At 34.7% G+C, this 20698-nt stretch overlaps 2 protein-coding genes across 8 annotated transcripts in view; one reads left to right on the top strand and one right to left on the bottom strand.

Moving 5' to 3' along the window:
- The window catches only part of Trappc3l (trafficking protein particle complex subunit 3L), a 43571-nt gene extending 35750 nt beyond the window's left edge, over positions 1-7821 (bottom strand). Inside the window, exons 1-3 of one of the 2 annotated variants that reach the window (XM_005340850.5) lie at positions 7397-7821; positions 4252-4349; positions 1383-1482 (exon numbers count right to left, since the gene is read on the bottom strand). In XM_005340850.5, the coding sequence (XP_005340907.2) occupies positions 1383-1482; positions 4252-4349; positions 7397-7438 (240 nt within the window). In that variant the 5' untranslated portion in view covers positions 7439-7821. Of the gene's footprint in view, positions 1-1382; positions 1483-4251; positions 4350-4739; positions 4830-7396 lie in introns of those variants that run through there. The other variant, XM_078019359.1, reaches the window with a different exon arrangement.
- The window catches only part of Calhm4 (calcium homeostasis modulator family member 4), a 47587-nt gene extending 27267 nt beyond the window's left edge, over positions 1-20320 (top strand). The window contains exons 1-4 of one of the 6 annotated variants that reach the window (XM_078019357.1): positions 3851-4858; positions 7128-7459; positions 15609-16047; positions 19683-20320. In XM_078019357.1, coding sequence (XP_077875483.1) covers positions 15709-16047; positions 19683-20066 — 723 coding nt within the window. In that variant the 5' untranslated portion in view covers positions 3851-4858; positions 7128-7459; positions 15609-15708 and the 3' untranslated portion in view covers positions 20067-20320. Of the gene's footprint in view, positions 1-3850; positions 4859-5215; positions 5354-7127; positions 7460-14912; positions 16048-19682 lie in introns of those variants that run through there. The other 5 variants (XM_078019358.1, XM_078019354.1, XM_078019355.1 and 2 more) reach the window with 5 other exon arrangements.
- The last annotated feature ends 378 nt before the right edge of the window (positions 20321-20698 follow it).

Here is a 20698-nt window from a genome sequence, read left to right as displayed (position 1 = left end):
GCCCATAAAATCATTTTAGTGAAAAACTAAACCACTGTTTTAGGAGTTTATTTATATTCTGCCAATACATATGGAAAATAATTTTTTTAAAAAAAATCTGCTTAAACATGTAGTGAATTCACTGTGCTAAAGTTGGATTCCAATTTCAATCACATGATTCACTAATCATGAAGTAATAAGTAACAATATCAATAAATAGAAAAAACTTTCATTTGGATTGTGCCTCAAATGTACAATTTTTTTCATATACACTATCATTCAATTTCATCATATGCTTCCTGGGACCCAGTTTTCCTATCTGGAAAATGGGGATAATAACTCCTATTCTGTCTATTTCACAGAACTACTGTTAGGATGAAAGGAATTAAGTAACTGCATTTAGAACCACAGAGCACTATATGGTAGTATTAGAACCATTTGTGGGAAGTGTGCCATGTAAACAATACTAAGGGTCAAGAAAAAAAAATAAGACTTGAGCTAATTTGACATTGTGTGAACCTTGGGGCACCATATCAAGACTTCCTAAATATTTCATATCCATGCACAATTTCTGGGTCTCCAACAAATTAATAATATTAACCACAGGTCTGTGGATTAAAGAAATGCTGGCTGCAGATGCATTTCACAGTCTTATATCTAAGAAAGTTAAGTTAGTGCTGGGCATGTAGCATACCCCATAATCTCAGTGGCTTGGGAGGCTGAGGCAAGAGGATTGCAAGTTCAAAGCCAGCCTTAACAATTTGGTGAGAGCTAAGCAACTTAGCAAGACCCTGTCTCAAAATTTAAAACAAATTTAAGGGGGGAAGGTGTTGGGTATATGGCTCCTTGGTTGAGAACACCTGAGCTCAATCAATCCCTGGTTTAAAAAAAAAATTAAATTGAGCTAGTATTGGATGATTCCAAGTTGTCTCTCATACATCAAGGCTGTGAAAGATGTTAGAAAATATACATTTACAGGAAGTTTTATTTTTCTCTTGGGAAATGACTACAGCAATTTTCTCTGACACTGCCAAACCCTATCTCTTCCCATGTGCTGAAAATGACAACAGAAGGAAACTAGATGTGGCCATGCACATAACAAAGTTCCCTGTTACATTCTTCTCTTTACCTTCTCAAAACATTTTTTTTTTCCAGCCTGAGACACACACTCCACACACGCCCTGTAGTCAGGAAAATCTATAGATGCTTAAATGCCCGGAAGCATTTCTCTTTCAGTTCTCAATAGCTTTATCTTTGTGCTGAAATAAAATGCTTTTCAATCAGAATCCCCTTTCTCAGCACCTAGCAATGTATACAGATGGAACCTGTCCAATCCAAGCAGAAAACTCAGGAAAAAACCCACAAAGTTTCCCAAAACATGACAGAACTAAAAATGCATTTACCTGGGCAATTATGTCCGTAATTTCTGAATAACTATGGCATCTTCTCACACAGGATCGAGCTAAAAAGTCTTCAATCAGCCGTGTTCCAATGCCATAACCCCTGTGGATGAAGGAAGGAGTGTGGTCTGCACACGTGGATAACAAATAAACCAAATATAATGAGTCAAATGGCCTTTGGCAGTGGGCTTTGTATCTGTCCCACAGAAGCAGAGAGCAACAGATCCAGGAAATATTAACTAGTCTCCTCTAAGCATAGGAGCCTGACTATAGTGAGACTGGCAAACTTGACAGTGGCAGTTGAGAAAAGCTGGTGTCTGTAGCCTAATGTTACCTACCAACAGAAATAGACTGAGAGTCTAGCCCTCTTGTCTGCTATGGGTGTGGGCCCTGGGTGCTCACTCTTAGCACAGTTAGGAGGGCAGGCTCTGGCAGATGGAAAACAAGGATCAGAGAAATACTTTTCATTGCTAGTGAAGGTCTTAGCAGTTGGGACTCTGAATTTTACTGTATGTGTGAGTGAGTGAACCAGGAGAAGAGCCAATTAAGAAAGCTCGTGTCTCTTTCTAGAGAAGCTGGAATGATGGAGCTTGGGGTGGAGGCGCTGTTATCTGTTAATGGTACCTCAAGTAAGTGGTTTGGACAGTGCCTGAAGTACAATTCTGAGAGCCTTTATTGATATGTGATAACACAACTGAATATGTGGCTAAGATGGTTAAGCACACTCCTTGAAACTGTGAAATTTCTGAAAGGGACACACACAAAAAAAAATCAGTTTCTTTCATATAAGAACTTGCAATTCAGTTGAAGAAGTAGAACCTTAAGGGTGAAAAATAAAGGGAATGCTGTTTTTGTCGAACCAATGGGGAAAAAAGTCTTTATTTCATAGCCACAAGTACATACACAAGTAAAATGATTTGGATAGAGCAGCAGAGGGCCCAACAAACTAAAGACATTACAGTTTTTAGAGGTAGTGATTGTTTCAGAGGATCTAAAAAAAAGCATGAGATCATTGGTGACTTGGGGGAGATGGATTTGATGTCAGTGTGAGCGCCAAATCTAGTGAGATGTTCTATTTATATTTATGAGTGGATAGAAATAGTCCATTTAGCTTACTTGAGACTTCTGAGGAAAAAGTGGTTTATAATTCTAACCCGGATGTGTTCACACTGAAAAGATACTTGAAGAACAGAACATTTACTTTAAAAGAAAGTTAAACTCATTTTAAAAGATATTTCCAGTATTTTCTATTTATCATTATGCAGAGCTATAGACTTAGCCACTGGAACAGCGATGAGAAGCCAGAGGTTATGAGCAGTGCACTATACTGCATGTCTTGCTTTGGTCAAAAAATATGATTCTACAAAGTAGATATTTATAAATCAATTTTAAAATATAAGGCACTCCCAGAAGCTATTAAAGAAATTCAAGTGTGATTTTTTTTTCATAAAGCCTTTCTACAGCCTCTCCAAATTTATTTTTAAATAATATTCCATTCACATTTGTTCAAATGTGCACTCAATTAGTTCAGTTAAATTTAAGTTTTAGTTAAATCAGCTTCTTAATTTTCTTCAGCTACTCCACAAAACAATGCAAATGTAATGTAAGTCAAATAAATGGATAACTTTTGGGAATGCTACTACTGTCAGATGTTGAAGTGTGACCACAGGCAAAAACAGCTTTAGCAGCTCCCACAGCTGTAGACAGTTCAGCTGAGGAAGAAACTGCAATGACCATTTGCGGGTAATTGGGCTGTCTGCTGCTTTTTGAACACTTCCAAATAATTAAGAAGAAATATAAAGAAACGAGACAGAGATTCTACTGGCATATATAACTAAACAGAACAAATTTTAAAAATTAGAGGGGGGAAATGGGGAGGGAAGGGGGCAGGCTTGTATACCAAAATGAAAAGGAATTTTCCAAAAAGAAAAAATGAGAATATATATATATATACATATATATATATATATATATATATGAACAAGAGTTAAAATTTTTTTAAAATTTCAAGCTTTCCCTTCTTCTTCCTCTTTTTTTTTCCCCCTGTATTCCAATGGAAAATACAAGGAGCCCTTTTAGAAAGCTCTAAAATGCTAGGCTAAATTTCCCCTTCAATCTGCCTAAGTAAATCTTCTAGCCAGTGCATATTTTCCAGTCCTTTTCAGAGCCCACAATTAAGAGGTTAAAAAGATATTGACAGGTATTTCATTGTTTGGAAATAATCTGATGATCATATAATTATTCTGAGGGAATTAAAAGGTGAAATTTGAGCATGAGGAATCTCTATTAATAAAGACAAAAGAGAATGGACTTATTAAGAAGTGTGTTTTATATTTAAAATATATTTTAAAATAAATTATAGTAAGGGCAAAAAACATTCAAACAATGGAAATGTTATATAGGAAAAAGAAATTCTCCCTTCAACCCATAATTCCCTATCACCCAGTCTTCTTTTTAGGCAATTATAATAACATTTTTGCATATGCTTCCTTAGATGGTCTATGCTTCTGCAAGTAAATATTTACATTGTAAGGAGTCAATGTTAGAAAAAAAGACTACTGAAAAGATCAAATTGGATGCTTTATCACATTATTAAAAGAGCAACTTTAGTCTTGCCACAACAGTGGCTAATGAAGAAATAATTTCTAACAACAAACATTCCACGTTTGATATTCATGGAGAAAAAATTCCTTCCCATTAATTTCTGGTATCAATCCAAATGGTAAGTGTAAGAAATTATACTCAGCTTTCCAATATGATTCATTGACACAGAAGAAGAGCTGGTGAAATGGAGCAAGTCATCAGAGGCAGGAAAAATGTAGGTGATGTTAAGACAACGAACATTCTAAAAGAATAAAAGATGCCTACTTACATTTTATCTAAGTATTTGTTCACATCTTCATCTTTTTCATAATCCTTACAAAGTTGGGCAACCAAAGCTCCATAGGTGAGGACAAAGAGATCTTTGTTCTGTAGGCAAAGGGATGGTTTTATGTTATAGGCAAAGTTACAACAATATGCTACTGTATTTTTTTTCTTTTCTTTCCCCTTCCTACCTACTTCCCTTTCTTTACAAAATCTTGGTGTTAGAATCAGCCTCAGAGATCATCTGTTCATTTTTCTCCCATCTTTGTATTATTGCAACCCTTTTTATTTTTAGAACAAACTGTACTTACATTTGGATACTTAGCTGGTGCTGTGGAAAGACCTGTGAAATCAATTTCTTAACATGAGAATATCTTTCTATGCCTTTGCTTACATTATATAACTTGCAATGTATTTCATGGATAAAGTATTTTTAATCACTAATTTCTAATACAAGTTCCTATTATTCTAAAGTGAACTTTGATTTGTACTGACCCTGTTTTCAGTTGGAAGAAATAATTGGGTGAGATTTCTCCTGAGTCTGTACAATCTTTAATGAGCAGCAGATCTGCCAATGAGAAATTCAGGGTGAACCCAGCTGGAGCAGCAAATTTGTGAGTTTTTTCTTTCTTTCTTCTTTTTTCTTTAAAAAAAAAAAAAGGTGTGTGTGTGTGTGTGTGTGTGTGTGTGTGTTTGGAGGGGGGTGCTTGTGCTTTCTTTAGGGATTTCCAAAATATGTCTCATTTTTAGAGTGAATTACAAGTGAAAACTAAAACCAAAGCCAATTTAGATATCATTTAGCATAGATGTTGAATATATGGGAAACAGAAAACATAAAGTTCAATCAATCCATTGGTAATTGCTTCTAATATTGAGTACTACCTGAAAAAGGAAAGGTTATCTTAGAGATAATTAATTCCAATGCTGCCATTTCTCCAGAGGAGAGAATGAGGCTTCAGAAGAACCGAATGACTTGCCCAATTAGCCTGCAATTGTGAGAGCCAGAAAGGCCTGTCAGACTCCAAGCCTCCATTCTGACGCAGCATTTATCACTGAGGTAAACAAAGATGGAGGATACTATTTGGAGTAGATGTGGGTAGGAGATACAGGTAAGAAGGAGGGTCACTACTGAAAATAAGTCTATTTTGCACATAATCTTTTATTTGTGTGAAAAGTCAAATGTAGATTCCAGATTAGAAGAGGTGTCCTTACTTCTAGGTCCAAGTATCTTGGATAACTTAATATATAGGAGAAGAGAAGGCCTCTGGGTGATTTTTTTTTTTTAAAGCATGGTCAGGAATGCCTTTAAGAAACCAATAAGATTGTTTATTCAACAAATTACTTTTGTAAATATTACATAATTTGATCAAAAGCTTCCAAAGTTGGTTCAATACCATCAGACTCTTATGTATGGGTTTATATTGTGACAAACATGTTTCTTCAGTCAGGTAGGATATTTATTAACACTAAATAAAATTTGAATAAATAGAATCTAAATATTATTTGTCATATATGACATACTTATGCAAAAAACCCCCAAAATACCATAAATTTACATAGGATATATGTTACCTATAATTAATTGATATTATGTTATATATTTACTGATATTACAGTAATATATACAATTCAGGTGTAGGAAAATAGTGAATATGTTAATATTTTTACCAGGATATAAGGGATATAAGCAAGTAATATGAACAAAAATATTGTTAAACATAACACTAAGGGTCACCATGTATTCAATTTTAATTCTCTTATTTAAATCTTCCATGAACTTAATCACAAATTACAATAATGACTGCAATTATATCTACTTAGCATATAAGAAGCCAGAGAATAAAACAAAATATGGCTATGTACCAATGCTACAACATAGAAATATCAAAGATGAAGAATAGAGAGAGAGAGAGAGAGAGAGAGAGAGAGAGAGAGAGAGAACATGAATGACAATGTATTTCTTGCAACTAGATGTAAAGCAAAAGAATTTGAAAAGGAGAAAATATTATAACCCACCTACATGCCATAGCCTCAGTATTGTGCCCATTTATAATTAAGGTCAGACTAAGAAAATGGCAACTCCCTACTACACATACTCTCTCTTGTTTCAAGACCAAAGGCTGTACTTTGAAGTACATGTGCAGTTGGATCTCAAATCCACACCACAGATCCAAAGAAATGTCAAAATAAATTTATTTATTTTATGGTTTTTAAAACCATAATAACCCAAAATTTTCATATGTGAAAAATGGAACACTTAATTATTTCCAGAGGTTTGTGCTATATCAGGATAAAAATATTTTACTGGTAAACACACACACACACACACACACACACAATATGAACTATGTACAATATTTTTTGGTATTTGAGAGCCTGATAGTAAAAGAAATCAAGATCCAGAGTTCCAGGGACAAGGGGCATCTGTATGCATTTCCAATTGGGGTGTGCCAGTTATTCACTACAACCCAAAGTACCCAAGGCTGAAATTACTTAATTACATCAAATGCCAATTATTCTCCTGAAGTAGTTAACATAGTTTTAAACGTAACCATGATTTTCACATCTATAACATCTAAATGGCTAAAGCTATTATGAGAGAGAATTAAAAAAGAATATTATCTTAATTGAATCTGTACAAAATGAAGTTTAAAAAAACTCTGAATTTAAAATAGAAAGAATAATAACATGGAGCAAATATAAACACATTTAAGACTATGAAACAAATTGTTAAAGGTAATCTTTTAACACCTAGATTTTTTGATAATCTTACTCATATTTGATTTTACACATAAAATTTAACTATTTTATATACATTTAATTTCTTGTTTCTTGCAATATGACACACAAAGAATTGCTTAATCTTTTTGTATTTCCTCACAGAGACAAGAGGAAAACTCCACACTTTTATGGATGTAATTAATCAGGAAAGAAGACCCTAAAATCTCTATAAAGAATCAATTATTCTGTTACACTGAGAGATATTTTGTAACTATTCCCAGAGGAGTCATCTATGATATGCTTCACCAAACCCAATTTTGCTCAACTGAAAAATTCTACTTGTAGCATCACCTTTCAAAATAAATCAAGAATTGCTCAGAAAAAACATCTTCTATGAAGTAGAATAATGCTCCTTTATAAAAGGATCTTACAATTTTTTGGTATTCCGGTCTTCTGTGTGCAGGGCGAGACATAGTGCTTGGTAGAGGAAGAAGGTGATCTTCAATTTCTTTTCTTTTGTCTATAACTTAGAGGTGCATAAGTCTTCCTCTGTTTTGAGTTTTGCAAATTCCTCCTTGCTTTGAGGCAGGAGTGCTACTTCTGCCTTCTACTGCTTTTGCTCTTTGCTGAACTCAAGAGGAAAACAAAAATCATGAACAACAGGACTGTCTTGTGTCTACGTAATTTGCCACTGCTCAAATAACTGCTTGACTTGTCAGGATGAGTTGTAATCTGGACCCATAAAAGTTGATAGTGTGAAGTCAGATCAGAAGCACCAAGACACTAAAAATTCTTTAGCCCTAGGGAGTTCAAGAGTGGTGTTTTGTTCTCATGCCAAGGCATTGTTTTAAAATCACAAACAGAAACCTTTATAATCTAGAGAGAACTAAATGTTAGCATTATTCAGTCTTGTATTGATTGTCCTATGAATTAGAGAGACAGGATCAGCAATCCGTAGGCACTAAATCCTCGTTCAAACCTTAGCAACAACTCAAATGGGTATCACATTGTTCCCAGGACGTAGGTCCCCATATTGTGTGATTACAATATTCAAATAGTCAAATATATCTGTTATCCTTTTTCTTCTTTTCATAAGCAGCAACAGCATTTTAAGAAGTGTTGAATCAGTGATATTTTCTTTCAGAACTGTTGCACAAAATGGGTGCTCTATAGTTTAATAATGTATGTGATGATTTTGGCAGAGAAAGTAAGTCCTTAGCTTTCTTTTGATAGTTCCTAAGATGTTAACTATTGAAAGCTTGCTTTATTTATACAGAAATAAAGATATTTAAAGTTCAAACAAAAAATCTCATCTTGACAACTATGGGGTGTGGAGGAACAAAGCTGTTCCAGAAACAGAAGCATAAAGTTCAGTTTAGAAAAGTAGTTTCCTACCTCTTTACAGCTTGAGACAATTAGTTCTATTTGCTCTGGCATATTCTTGCTATAAAGGAACAGACTAGTGAATACTTTGAAGAAGTGTGAGGTAGTTGAAAGAACCTTGGAGGACTGGAAAGACCCAGGCTGAATTGCAGTTCTACAATTACTGGCTGTGTGGCCTTGGGCAAGCCACTTTATTGCTCTATGGCTCAGTTTTCACATCTGCAAAATGGCAGTAATAATACCTACCTCAAAGAATAATTGTGAGTATCAAAGAGATAATATGTGCTATAAAACACATGGTAATGCGCTAAGTAAAAAATAATAGTCAATAACTATAGGTTATTCCTGTAGGTGAATTTATTGAGTGGAATTGTATAATATTTATGGTATTTCCATTAGTGTCTAGATACCATGATCTCAGGAAAATCAGTTTTGTTGAGTTGTGGGGCATGGAGGACTTTTCAGTAGCAGATTAATGACAACCTGTATAAACTTTACAATTTACAACATGGTATTCATTCTCTTTGCCTTGTTTTAATTCATCTATAATCTGTGATATAGTCACTACTGCAATCATTGCCATTTTGTAGAATAGGAATCTAAATGTAGAAAGACTAGAAATTTGTTCAAATATGCCTGAATAGTGGGTGGGAAAGGGATTTGAGCTAACTTTATTGACTATAAATTAAGACAAGCGTTGTTTTTTCCCCCCTGTTGCACATGTTCTAATTATGTTAGGACAAAATATTTTTGAGGTAGGCTCACAAAATCACTAAGGTGCAGCTATTGCACATTGATGGGCTTAGTGTGGAAACAGTTTTGGGTTTTGGGTAAGAGATCCCTGAGAAAAACAGAAAAGATCTGTGTGCTTGGAGAGAGGGTATGATAATACTGGAATCAATCACTAAACTCTAATGGCTGTGGTAGGACTGCATCAGAGCCATTGTGGAAATTCAGGACATTGTGAGGAATTTAGAGAAAGCGAGCTCTTCCTTTAGACTAACAAGCCCCAACAGCTCTCTTCCTGGGACACAGGAATAGAGAAAGAAGAACTTAGTTTCAGCCCAGAGACTTTGTACCAAGCAAAGCTGCACAAATGCAGCTGTAGTCATTGTCACTGCGTACACTGGTTTGCTGTTTTTCAGACTGTGAAACCCACTGACCTTCAGCACTTGTTAGGATCTGAGGGAATCTTTGTTTTGTTGTCCCTGGCTCCTTGTTTTTATTTAAATCCACCCCGTACTTAAATAGAAGACAGCTCCAAGTATATATTTGAAGCAGGTAAATGATCTGTAATATCTAGCCTGGCACTAAACTACGAAGGAGAATCATTTCAAAATAATTCACAGGTAGTTTTTTTCTCTCAGTAGGAGTTCTTTAGACTGGCCAGGACTGATTTTGGACCTAGGGCTGAGACAAAGAAGCGTTCTTGAGTTTCATCAAATGTGCACTGTAATTAACCAATCCAAGTAAATGGTGAACTGGGCCATACCTCTATACAGGGCCTTTGGGAGGTATCTGGGCGGGTGAGAGGTGGGAAATAGCTAATAGAAGATGGATGAGAGCTATTTCCTGGTACCATAATATCTGGTCCAGAGGCTTAAACCCAAAAGAAAATAGATTACTCATTTTTTTTTCAAACTCTTTCTATTTCTTAAGCCCAAAAGAAAATAGATTACTCATTTTTTTTCCAAACTCTTTCTATTTTAGGCTGGTTTTAGTGTTTATTTTATCTTGTGTTATTTCAGTAATATCTGTGTGTGACTTGTCCCTTAAGGATAGCCCTAGAGTTTAGTGCCAATCCCATATCTATGTGCCAACTTGTACCTTGTGAATGAGGTGGTGGGTCCATGCTGAGGAATATACATTTGATACCTATGTGTTGCAAACAGCAGCAAGTTATCTTTAACAAGGAGACAATTTAGCCGTAAATTTCTATGGTCTGAATGTTCCCTCAAAATGAACTTGGCTTAAACTTAATCCCCATTGTGGTAGTATTAAGAGGTGAGGCTGTCTGAGAACTGTGATTAATAGCCATGAAGCTTTTGTCCTCATGAACAATGAAAGACTTATAAAAAGGCTGGACAGAACTAGCTCAGGCCTTTTTATGTTTTGTTCCTCTGCTATATGAGGACACAGCAATAAGGTGCCATCTTGGAAGCCTTGAGCAACCCTCATCAGACACCAATGTGGCATCTTAATCTTGGACTTCCCAGCCTCTAAAACTGTGGAATATAAATTTGTGTGTTTTTAATATAAATTATCTAGTTTCATATGTTTTCTTATAACAGTACAAAAGGACTAAGACAAAGCCCAAAAGAAAATAGATTACTCATAGATGTAATCCATCACAGCCATTGACAAGTTACACACACACTGGCACTGCAGATGAAGTCATTATTTCAATAGCTAACAATAAAAAAACTTGCAAATTTGTTGTCAGTGAGCTCCTTTACAGTAATAATTTGACACTCCAATAGTGACATCTACTCCGTCAATGGTCCATCCTTTCCTACATAGTTCCCAGAAAGAATGATCTGTAATTTCCTTTCCCACTTCCACATTTCTCATATACTCTAAAAATTAGGTTGGCTTTTAAATATGAAATTATAAACCTAAGGAAATATGTGGTTTTTAATACTTTACTGAACACATTGCTATATACATTTCAGACTTTGTTTTCAGCAATAAAGCAGGACTGATACAGCCACACTCTCTTTAATTCTATTTTCCTTTCATTTTTAGTGGTTACATTATCCAGAGCTTGATAATGATCATTCTATGCATTTTTTTAACTTGAGATATGCAACTATCCATAAAGAATATATAGTAGTATTTGGAGTTTTATATAATAGTATCTTACTACATGTATCCTACAGCTTGGATTTTTCTTAAAGTTATTTAAGGTTTATCGATTTCCATGCCTGTTACTGTAGATCTTAGGTTTTGCAGTCATATAGATTTTGTCACAAGAACTCGGCACTGCTGCTGCAATGTAAAGGTGGTCTTTATCCTGAAATAACAGACATGTGATTACGTTCTATAAAACTTAATTTATAAACCCTGAAATTTGAATTTCATATAAGTTCCACATATCACAAAATAGTTAACAATTTTTATACCATTTTAAAATTTAAAATCCATTCTTAGCTTATAAACCATACAAATCAGACAGTGGGCCAATTTGGTCCGTAAGCCATAGTTGCCAAACTCCACTCTATACATTTGTTACCATGGTGTATTAATTTATTTCCTTATTATTGGACATTAGTGCTGGAATTTCCCCTCTGATTTTCTACATAATCAATATATTTTGCTAATTATTTTGTGGGTAGTTTATAAAAATGTTTATTTTCTATTTTGGGGGGATGGAATACTACATATCTCTACCTGAACACCTATATCTTAGACAAAACTTGCTAAGATTGTTCTTTGCATTTTTTGTATACTTTCCAGTGTCTACTTGATCAATTTATTTCTGATAAAGATATGTTAAAAATCTCTATGATAAAACTGTTACTTTATAGTTCAATTAGCTTTTGCTTTATATATTTCAAAGTTATGCAATCATAGACATACAAGTTGACATTGGTATATCTTTATAATGGATCCTTGCTTTTATTATGATGGAACATTCATAATTAGCCCTTTTGACATTATTTGCCTTAGTTCACTTTTACCTTCTGTTAGTATTGTTCTCAGTGATCTACAGTCCAGTACCTTTCTTTTCAAGCTTTACATGTGGTACAATTTTGAGAGTGTCACTTGTAAGCAGAAGGATTGTTTACCACTTTGTAGGCAAGTTGAAGCCAGTTCTGGCATGGGGGTTAAAAGTATGTGCCAGACCACCTGGTTCCTGATGTTGGTTCCTCCATTCATCTCTGTGTGACACTGAGCAATTTTCTTAATCTCTCCAGACTTAATTTTCTCAGTCTGTAACAACATTGAGGATAACATAATAACCTCATTATTAAGTTACTGTGGGAATTCAATGGGACAAAGTTCTTAGAACAGTGCCCAGCATGTAGCACACCTAGTAAGTGTTAGCTATTTAAAAATTTAATTGTGATTTTTCATGTATTAGGTCTCATTTCTACTGCTGTTTTGTTCTCTCTTTATCATCCTTTTCCTTTGTTTACCATCTCCTTTTCTATCAACATCTCCTTCTATTTTTGAATGATCTATAATTGTACATTTATTCTTTTTGGAATCATACTTGCATTTTATGGTTTTATTGAGATATAATTTCTGTACATTTTGATGAGAATATATATATCTGTGTATATACATAATATATATGTAGTCATCAAATTAATCAGCATAATTAACATTTCCATCACTCCTGCACTGTGTTTACTTAGGTTGTCTATTTGGCATCCATTAATTACAGGGTCAAATAATGGCCAAGTTGTTTATATCTCCCCTATGACCCTGAACCCATGTACTGAACCATCTCCTTATCTAACTCTCACATAGTAAAGGCAATATTTTCCTGCCCTAAAGCAACTCATGTTCAGGTCACACACATGTAGGGACAGTTTATTGCCAAAAGCCCACTAGAATTATCTAAACTAGCCAGTCCTAAGTGTTTCCCCTTCCTGCTCTGCCTTTCCATAGAAACCCCAATAAATGCTCTGGCTTAGCCTTTTCCTTCCTCTTTCTACCTCCTGACCAAACCTGTTGCTTCCTTATATGACCTAGTATGACACTGCATACCCCCTTGTCTGGGAGAAAGATCCTTCTTTCTCTGATGTTGGCATCTCTTTGTTGTTACTTAGTCACTTTCATAAATTAAAACTCTGTGGGTACAAATTGATACAACTCTCAAAAAGTTTTCTCAAGTCCCTTTGTAATTTTTCCCTTCTTATCCCTCCTCCCTTACTTTCTAGGCAGGCATTCATCTGGTTTCTGTCAGTACAGATTAATTTATAATTCCTTGAATTTATATAAATGGAATCATATACTACATATCCCTTTTTCTGAATTATTTCATCCAGAAAATTATTTTTGAATTCAGTAATGTTTTGAATATTTAAATAATTTTCCCTTTTATTTTGCTAGTAATATTCTCTCAAATGGATATTATAATTTGTTGATTCACACATTTGGTGATGGATATTTGGACTATTTCTTATTTATACCTACTATAAAGAAAGTTGCTATGGTCATTCGTAGATAAGTTTTCATGTAGACATATGCTTTCATTTGTCTGGTGTAAATAACTAGGGCATAAATGTCTGTGTTATATGATAGGTTCTTAGTTAACTTTTAAAGAAAATGTGTAGTTCAAAGTGGGTTGTTCAACTTGACATTTCCCATCATCAGTGTATGAGAATTCCAGTTGTTTTGCATTCTTACTGATCTTTGCTATGGTTAATCTTAAATTCTAGCCATCTTAGTAGATATGTAGTGATATCTTATTATAATAATACATTATATATGTAATAATTGCCTTAGTTATATCTTTAGAAATAAAAATAGTGTTTTCTATAGTTAATAATTAAAGAGACCTTTAAAAAAGTATCCTATTGTGCTCATCAATATTTTTGCTTCCATGTCTTTCCTCAGGGTTCATTTTTCTTCTTGCTGTAATATATCCTTTCATAATTCCTTCAATGAGGTTCTGTGAAAGATCAATTTCCTAGTCTTTATGTATTTTTATTTTGCTCCGTCTTAAATGACAATTTAGCTGGTACTAAGCACCTTAAAGATAGTGTCTTCTAGGGTCTATTGTTACTGATAAGAAGTCTATCTTTAGTGGGATATCTGTCTTTTCTTTTTTTGTAGCTATTAAGAATATTTCCTGTTTTCACATTCTGCATTTTTCTTTGCTGTGCCTAATTGTGAATTGATCTGATTTAGTTCTGCTCAGAACAACTAACATGCTCATGATGTAAAAACTTGACTTTGATTTTGCTATTAGTTATTTCTTTTCATAAATATTGCTTCTCTGCCTCTCCTTTCTTTTTTCCCTTTGAAATTCCTACTAGATTGTGAGTTGTTTAATCTGTCTTCTGTTTCCCTCAGCTGTATTATTTTATTTCATTGTCCTATTGCACTTTGGATGAGTTTCTCTGTTCTGCATTTTAAGTCACTAATTACATGTTTAACTATGTCCAGTTGAAAGTTTTGAGAAGAAAAATTTATAACCCCCAACCAAGCCTAGTCCAGGGCCCTTAATATAGGAGCCGCGCAATAAATATTTACCAATCAAATCAACATAAAATTACCTTACATATTTGATCATTTCATTAGTTACAGATATGCTAGTTCATTAAAAATAAAATATCACCTTTTTATATAAGAAAAAGATACCATATAAACAAATCTGCAACTTAACTTTTAAGGTAGCACATAGCAATATTCTGGGAACAGAAACAGATTTTAAATCTTTATGCAAAGTTAGAATGTTTTTCTTGTTATTTGGCTTTGGAGGTACCTAGGCTTATTCTTCTTTGGAAAATTTTTTGGGATATGGTGGAATCCTTAGGTTATAGACTTTCCAATGGACCCTAAGTTTCAGATTGTTCTAGTATTCATTATTCTGTATATTGTAACTTTATGATGATAGAACCCTCATCTAGTACAAAGGCAGGAGTGACTCTGTTGCGCTTTCAGCACTCTGTTTGCTGTTGCTCAGCATTTTGTGTTGTACATAGCAGCACAGAGATGGAGGCAGTCTGTTTCACAAGCAAGCTATGCTCTTTTTTTAAAAGTAAGATTAATTTTTTTTGTTGTTTGTTTAGTTGGACCTTTATTTTATTTATATGAGGTGCTGAGAATCAAACCCAGTGCCTTACACATGCTAGGCAAGTGCTCTACCACTGAGCCTCAGCCTCAGTCCTGCTATGCTCTTTTTACTCTTTTTAGTAGGAAGATATATTGAAAGTTTTCTCAGTTTATACATACCAAATGAGAATTGAGATACCTTCCGTTTCTTCTAGCTATAATCTGGTGTGTATTTATTAGGTCAGGATTCACAAAGTACCTAAGGAAAGATGTTCGAATCCTTTAAACATGTAAGTATGTCGGGTCACTTGACATAACCAGTTAAACCAGTAAGAGCCCATAAAATGGTTATAGCTGTGGAGTCTAATGATCAGAAAGGGCCATAAGCTGATTTGTGGATGAACTTCCCATGATGAGCCTGACCCTCAACAATATTGTTTCTTCTCTGCAGAGAAGTGGAACTTTTATCAACTCTTTGATTGCAGTGTTGACTATTGGTGGACAACAGCTGTTCTCTTCATTCACTTTCAGATGTCCCTGTCAAGTTGGAAAAAACTTCTATTATGGTTCAGCCTTTCTTGTCATTCCTGCTTTGATCCTTCTGATTGCTGGCTATGCTCTGAGAAACCAAATGTGGACAATTACCAGTGAATACTGCTGCAGCTGTGTCCCCCGCGGACGGAACATCAGTCCCTTGGAGCGCAGCCTGGCTTGCCTTAGGATATTCAGCATCACAGGGAGGGCGCTTGTTGCACCATTAACATGGCTGGCGGTGACCCTGCTGAAAGGCAATTATTATGAATGTGCAGCAAGTGAATTTGCATCTGTGGACCATTACCCGGAGTTTCAAAATGTCACTGCTAGCAAACGAGAAGAGATCCTAGCTGGCTTTCCATGTGACAGGTCAACTCCTTCTAATGTGATCCTAGTAAGAGATGAAGTAGCTCTTCAGCACAGGTACCAGTCACAAGTAAGTTTTTTATTTTTATTTTTTTGGCACGCTATTCCATAATTACTATAATACTGGAAACATCTCACATTTCTGCTACTTCTAGTATTGTCTGATTATGGAAAAAAAAACTAGATTCCATTCATCAAAATGAGTTCCACTGAGCAGTTGCATAGATTGTAATTAGGACATTGTGCTTTGGAGTCAGCAAACTGGGATTTAGTCTTGCTTTGCTATTCATTAGCCTGAAAAAAATTTGATTAAGTTATCTATGTTTCACTTTCCTCATTTGTAAAATTGGGGTATTAATAGTATTTACTGCATTGAATTGTTGTGGGGAATATATGAGCAATATATTATATATCTAAAATGTAATAAATGATCAATATATCATACATCTAAAATAACATATCTAAAATGCCCTGCCCTATGAATTTATATTAAAAATAATGAATTTTATGAATACAGTTAATACTGTATTGTAAATCCCAACTTGCTGCATGTATGTTCTCACGACCTTGCTTAAAATTACAGGAAGCTTAATTATGATTTAAATATCTCCAATGATGCTTTTAAATTTGGTCAATCCATGGACAGGTTTGTGTCAAAGTATGGGATGGAGCGGGAGGAAAGCTTGAATCTACTACATTTATAGATTAAATTTTAGAAGTACAATTTTAGAAGTACTTTTTCAGGAGGGAAAAAGTCATTGCCTCCCATCAGTCTCTCCAAGGGATTTGGGAAAAACATACTTTCAAACCACTGTAAAACAGTAAAAACATATTTTTTAAACCTCTTACTGCAAAGATATATAAGATTTCTTACCTATAGTCTTTCAGTTATTAAAACTGAGGAATGCTAATGCAGTTTAATTGAAAAAAACTATAATCAAAACAGACAATACTGAAGTGTTGCAATATGTTTAAGAAAAGTTAAAAATCCCAATAGGTCATTCTTTGTCTCAATTTGTTTTTTTTACACTAGCCCTAAAAGTCAGGCAGAGAGGAATCTTGTGAAGCTATGTGATAAGTCAAAAAATCAGTAGGACAATTATAAAGTTAAAAAAAAATGTTCTTGCTTAAGGAAAAACTAAAATATAATAAAGATATTATGGTAAGATTTTCTTAAGGTCAAAATAAAATCCATACACAGATTACTATGAAAAAGGTCATATATATAGTTATAGTTCAAAGTACCATCACCAGTAGGTTTTGCTTTCGTGACAAGAAAACTTATAAATTTTTAGATATTTATCATCTAGAGTACTGTATAAATATTTCATGTCTCTACTTTCTCATCATATTGAGAGGTAGATGATATTAACCCCATTTTGCAAATGAGTTGCTAAAGTTCAAAGAGTTTATGTAACTTGTAGATGTTCACAGAGCTAATACATGGTTGATTAAGATATCCAGAGGTCATGCTGTTTCCAGTTCACCAGGTTGCCTTCTGCAGCCACCTTGAACTTCATTGTCTTTTGAAGAATATATGTGGCTTTTCAGTTTGAGTTTTCTGAGTTGACCATAAGGTCATATTCAGTTAAAATTCCTTCTTTGTCCATGTCCCATTGTAAAATACCTCTGACATTAGTTTCACCCATTTCAGTCTATCTTCTACACACATGCCAAAAGTATTTTTTAAATGTAAGTTGGATGGTGAGGTTCCTCTCCCTAAAGTCCTTTTTCTACCAGCCTAAGCAGAAATCCAAATTCCTGGCATTCCATACAAAGTCCTTCACGACTTCTTCTCCACGACTTCTCCATGACTCCTATGAACTTGCAAATACAAGTTTCTTGTGGTTCTCCCAACTCTTCAGGCTGTTATATTCCTGTCTTCTTTCCTTAAGAATTCTCAACTTCTTGCATCTTGTGAACTTCTTTTAGTCTAAGTCTGAATACACTCATCTGGCAAGTGTTCCTGATGTTCTTCTCCCTAAAACGAATTCAATTCTCTTCTATTGTGCTCCTTCGGTGCCATGTTTACTCATACCAGAAATGATCACATTGTGCTCTCTTTCAGGTTGCTTATTAATCTCTCCTTTTGGGTCTAAAGACTATAAGGAGAATAAATCCCCATTTGAGTCCCCATTACCAAACACCACAGGCTGCATAAGGTAGAAAGTCAAACTGGAGCTTGATAAATGATAGTTTATGAATTAATGGGCATCTATGATGACATTTCTGCCACCATGATGGCCTCTATTCTGTTAAATTGTTACAAATATAAAACTGTAGAGGCTAAAACTTGCACTGTGCCATTCTAGTTACTCCAGGCTTGTAGACAAATGGCAAGATACAGAAGAGGTCTTCATTGCCCAAACTGGCTGCATACTGTTGTACTATTGACGCCCCTAAATGTGGGGAACTTGTCTTTATTAATTTATTTACAAAGCAATTGTTAAATATTAAAAAATGATAATAAAAAGAAAAAAATTATTCTAAGACTAGAAAACATTTATGGTGGTCTTTAAAAGCATGCACTAAATACTAAATAGTCCACTTGAAAATAATAAGGTACTAGAAGCTGCAATGACTAAACTATTCATAATAAATTTAGAGACTTGGGTTTCCTCACTGTTTTCTTTGATTGCAAAAGAAAAGAGGAAACAGCAATACAGGAAGAAATATCAATGAATACTTGTTGGCACATGATTGAAGATATTTTGGGAGGCTACCATTATTGTCTATCATACTATTATTTTTATCACCATCATTACCAAATATTCATTACGCCCCCAAGGAATGAATGGGCCTGTACCTGATGATTTGAGAAGTAAGGCTGAGCTATAAGCAAAGAACAATGTATCTTATGTAAGGTTAATTGATGGGTTATGGTGTCTGTGACTTAAAGAACAGTACTTTAGAATCCATTCCATGTTAACTGGTCAAATTCCTTTGTAATCTGAAAGCCAAGTTGAAACGACTTGACCTGTCCTCTCAGATTCATTTCCACATCCAATGATCAGTTCTTGTTAATTTATTAGAGACTAGAAAAACAAACCCATATTTAAATTCTCAGTTTTCTAGGAATCCCTCCTGACATGGCTGTTTCTAGAATTTTTTATGTATTTTTTTATTGGTTGTTCAAAACATTACAAAGCTCTTGACATATCATATTTCATACATTAGATTCAAGTGGGTTATGAACTCCCATTTTTATCCCAAATACAGATTGCAGAATCACATCAGTTACACATCTACATTTTTACATAATGCCCTATTAGTAACTGTTGTATTCTGCTACCTTTCCTATCCTCTACTATCCCCCTTCCCCTCCCCTCCCATCTTCTTTCTCTACCCCATCTACTGTAATTCATTTTTCTCCTTGTTTATTTTCCCATTCCCCTCACAATCTCTTATATGTAATTTTGTATAGCAATGAGGGTCTCCCTCCATTTCCATGCAATTTCCCTTTACTCTCCCTTTCCCTCCCACCTCATGTCTCTGTTTAATGTTAATCTTTTCTTCCTGCTCTTCCTCCCTGCTCTGTTCATAGTTGCTCTCATTATATCAAAGAAGACATTTGGTATTTGTTTTTCTAGCTTCACTAAGCATAATCTGCTCTAGTGCCATCCATTTCCCTGAAAATTCCATGATTTTGTCATTTTTTAGTGATGTATTGATGCTTTCTTTTTTCTTCCTAATAATTATATGAAGATGCTAGGCTGGATTTTGATCACCTTGGCAACCATTGCTACCGTGGTCTCCTGCTGTCTGGCAAGGTGCTGCTCTCCCCTCACCTCTCTGCAGCATTACTACTGGACCAACCACCTTCATAACGAGAGAGAGCTTTTTGAACAAGCCGCAAAGGAGCACTCCAGGCTTCTCATTGGGCAGCGCATAAAGAAACTATTTGGCTTCTGTCCCGGGAGTGAAGATGTCAGACACATTCGTATTCCTTCAAGTCAGGACTGGAGAGATATTTCAGCACCTGGTCTTCTATGCATGGGTGACACCTCACTGGGGCACTATAGCTTTCTTGGAGACAGGGTGGTTGAAGATAATGAAGACAAACCAGAAGGCATTGAATTAAAACCTTGATAATAGCACCTTTAACAATTCAAGTTATTTAACAGATATTTGACTTTATGATGATGGAGTTTCACTGCAATCTCTTCATCATTTTCTCTCTCCATTTAATATTTGTTGGTAGAAGTTCATCCAAAAATACTATTTCAGAAATCAGTTTGACAATTGTGTCCTTCTCTCCCTTTTTAAAATTCATTGATGATTTGGTAATGCCTACAGTGTCATATTAATCTAATAAAAATATGAAATTTTAAGTCATATCAAAATTTGCCTCTTTGTTCCATTATTTGCTATTTGTGAAAATTAATATTTCTGAGTGGCATTTTTTTCATCTCCACATGTTAGCTACCTCATTCAGCCATTGTGAAGATTAAATGTAATAACATGAGCAATATGTTTACTGCAGCACCTTTCATAAAGTGTTAATAAATTTTAATTTTCTCTTTCCCTTTAAACTCTATGTCTTCTATCATTGTTTTCCTTACCTCTAATTCCTGGCTTTCTCTATTTCTACCTTTATATAATATCTAGAAAGTTTCCATTGTCTCTTCCTCTTTCTTAAAATCTGAATATCTGACCTATTGGGAAGAACAATAAAATGCCTTGCTAAACTAATAACATGTGAAGAAGGTCTTCAGTCATCC

Source organism: Ictidomys tridecemlineatus, chromosome 8 (assembly GCF_052094955.1).
Source record: "Ictidomys tridecemlineatus isolate mIctTri1 chromosome 8, mIctTri1.hap1, whole genome shotgun sequence".
Classification (NCBI taxonomy): domain Eukaryota; kingdom Metazoa; phylum Chordata; class Mammalia; order Rodentia; family Sciuridae; genus Ictidomys; species Ictidomys tridecemlineatus.
Note: the sequence above shows the minus strand (reverse complement) of the source record. Positions and strands in the feature narration are given on the sequence as shown.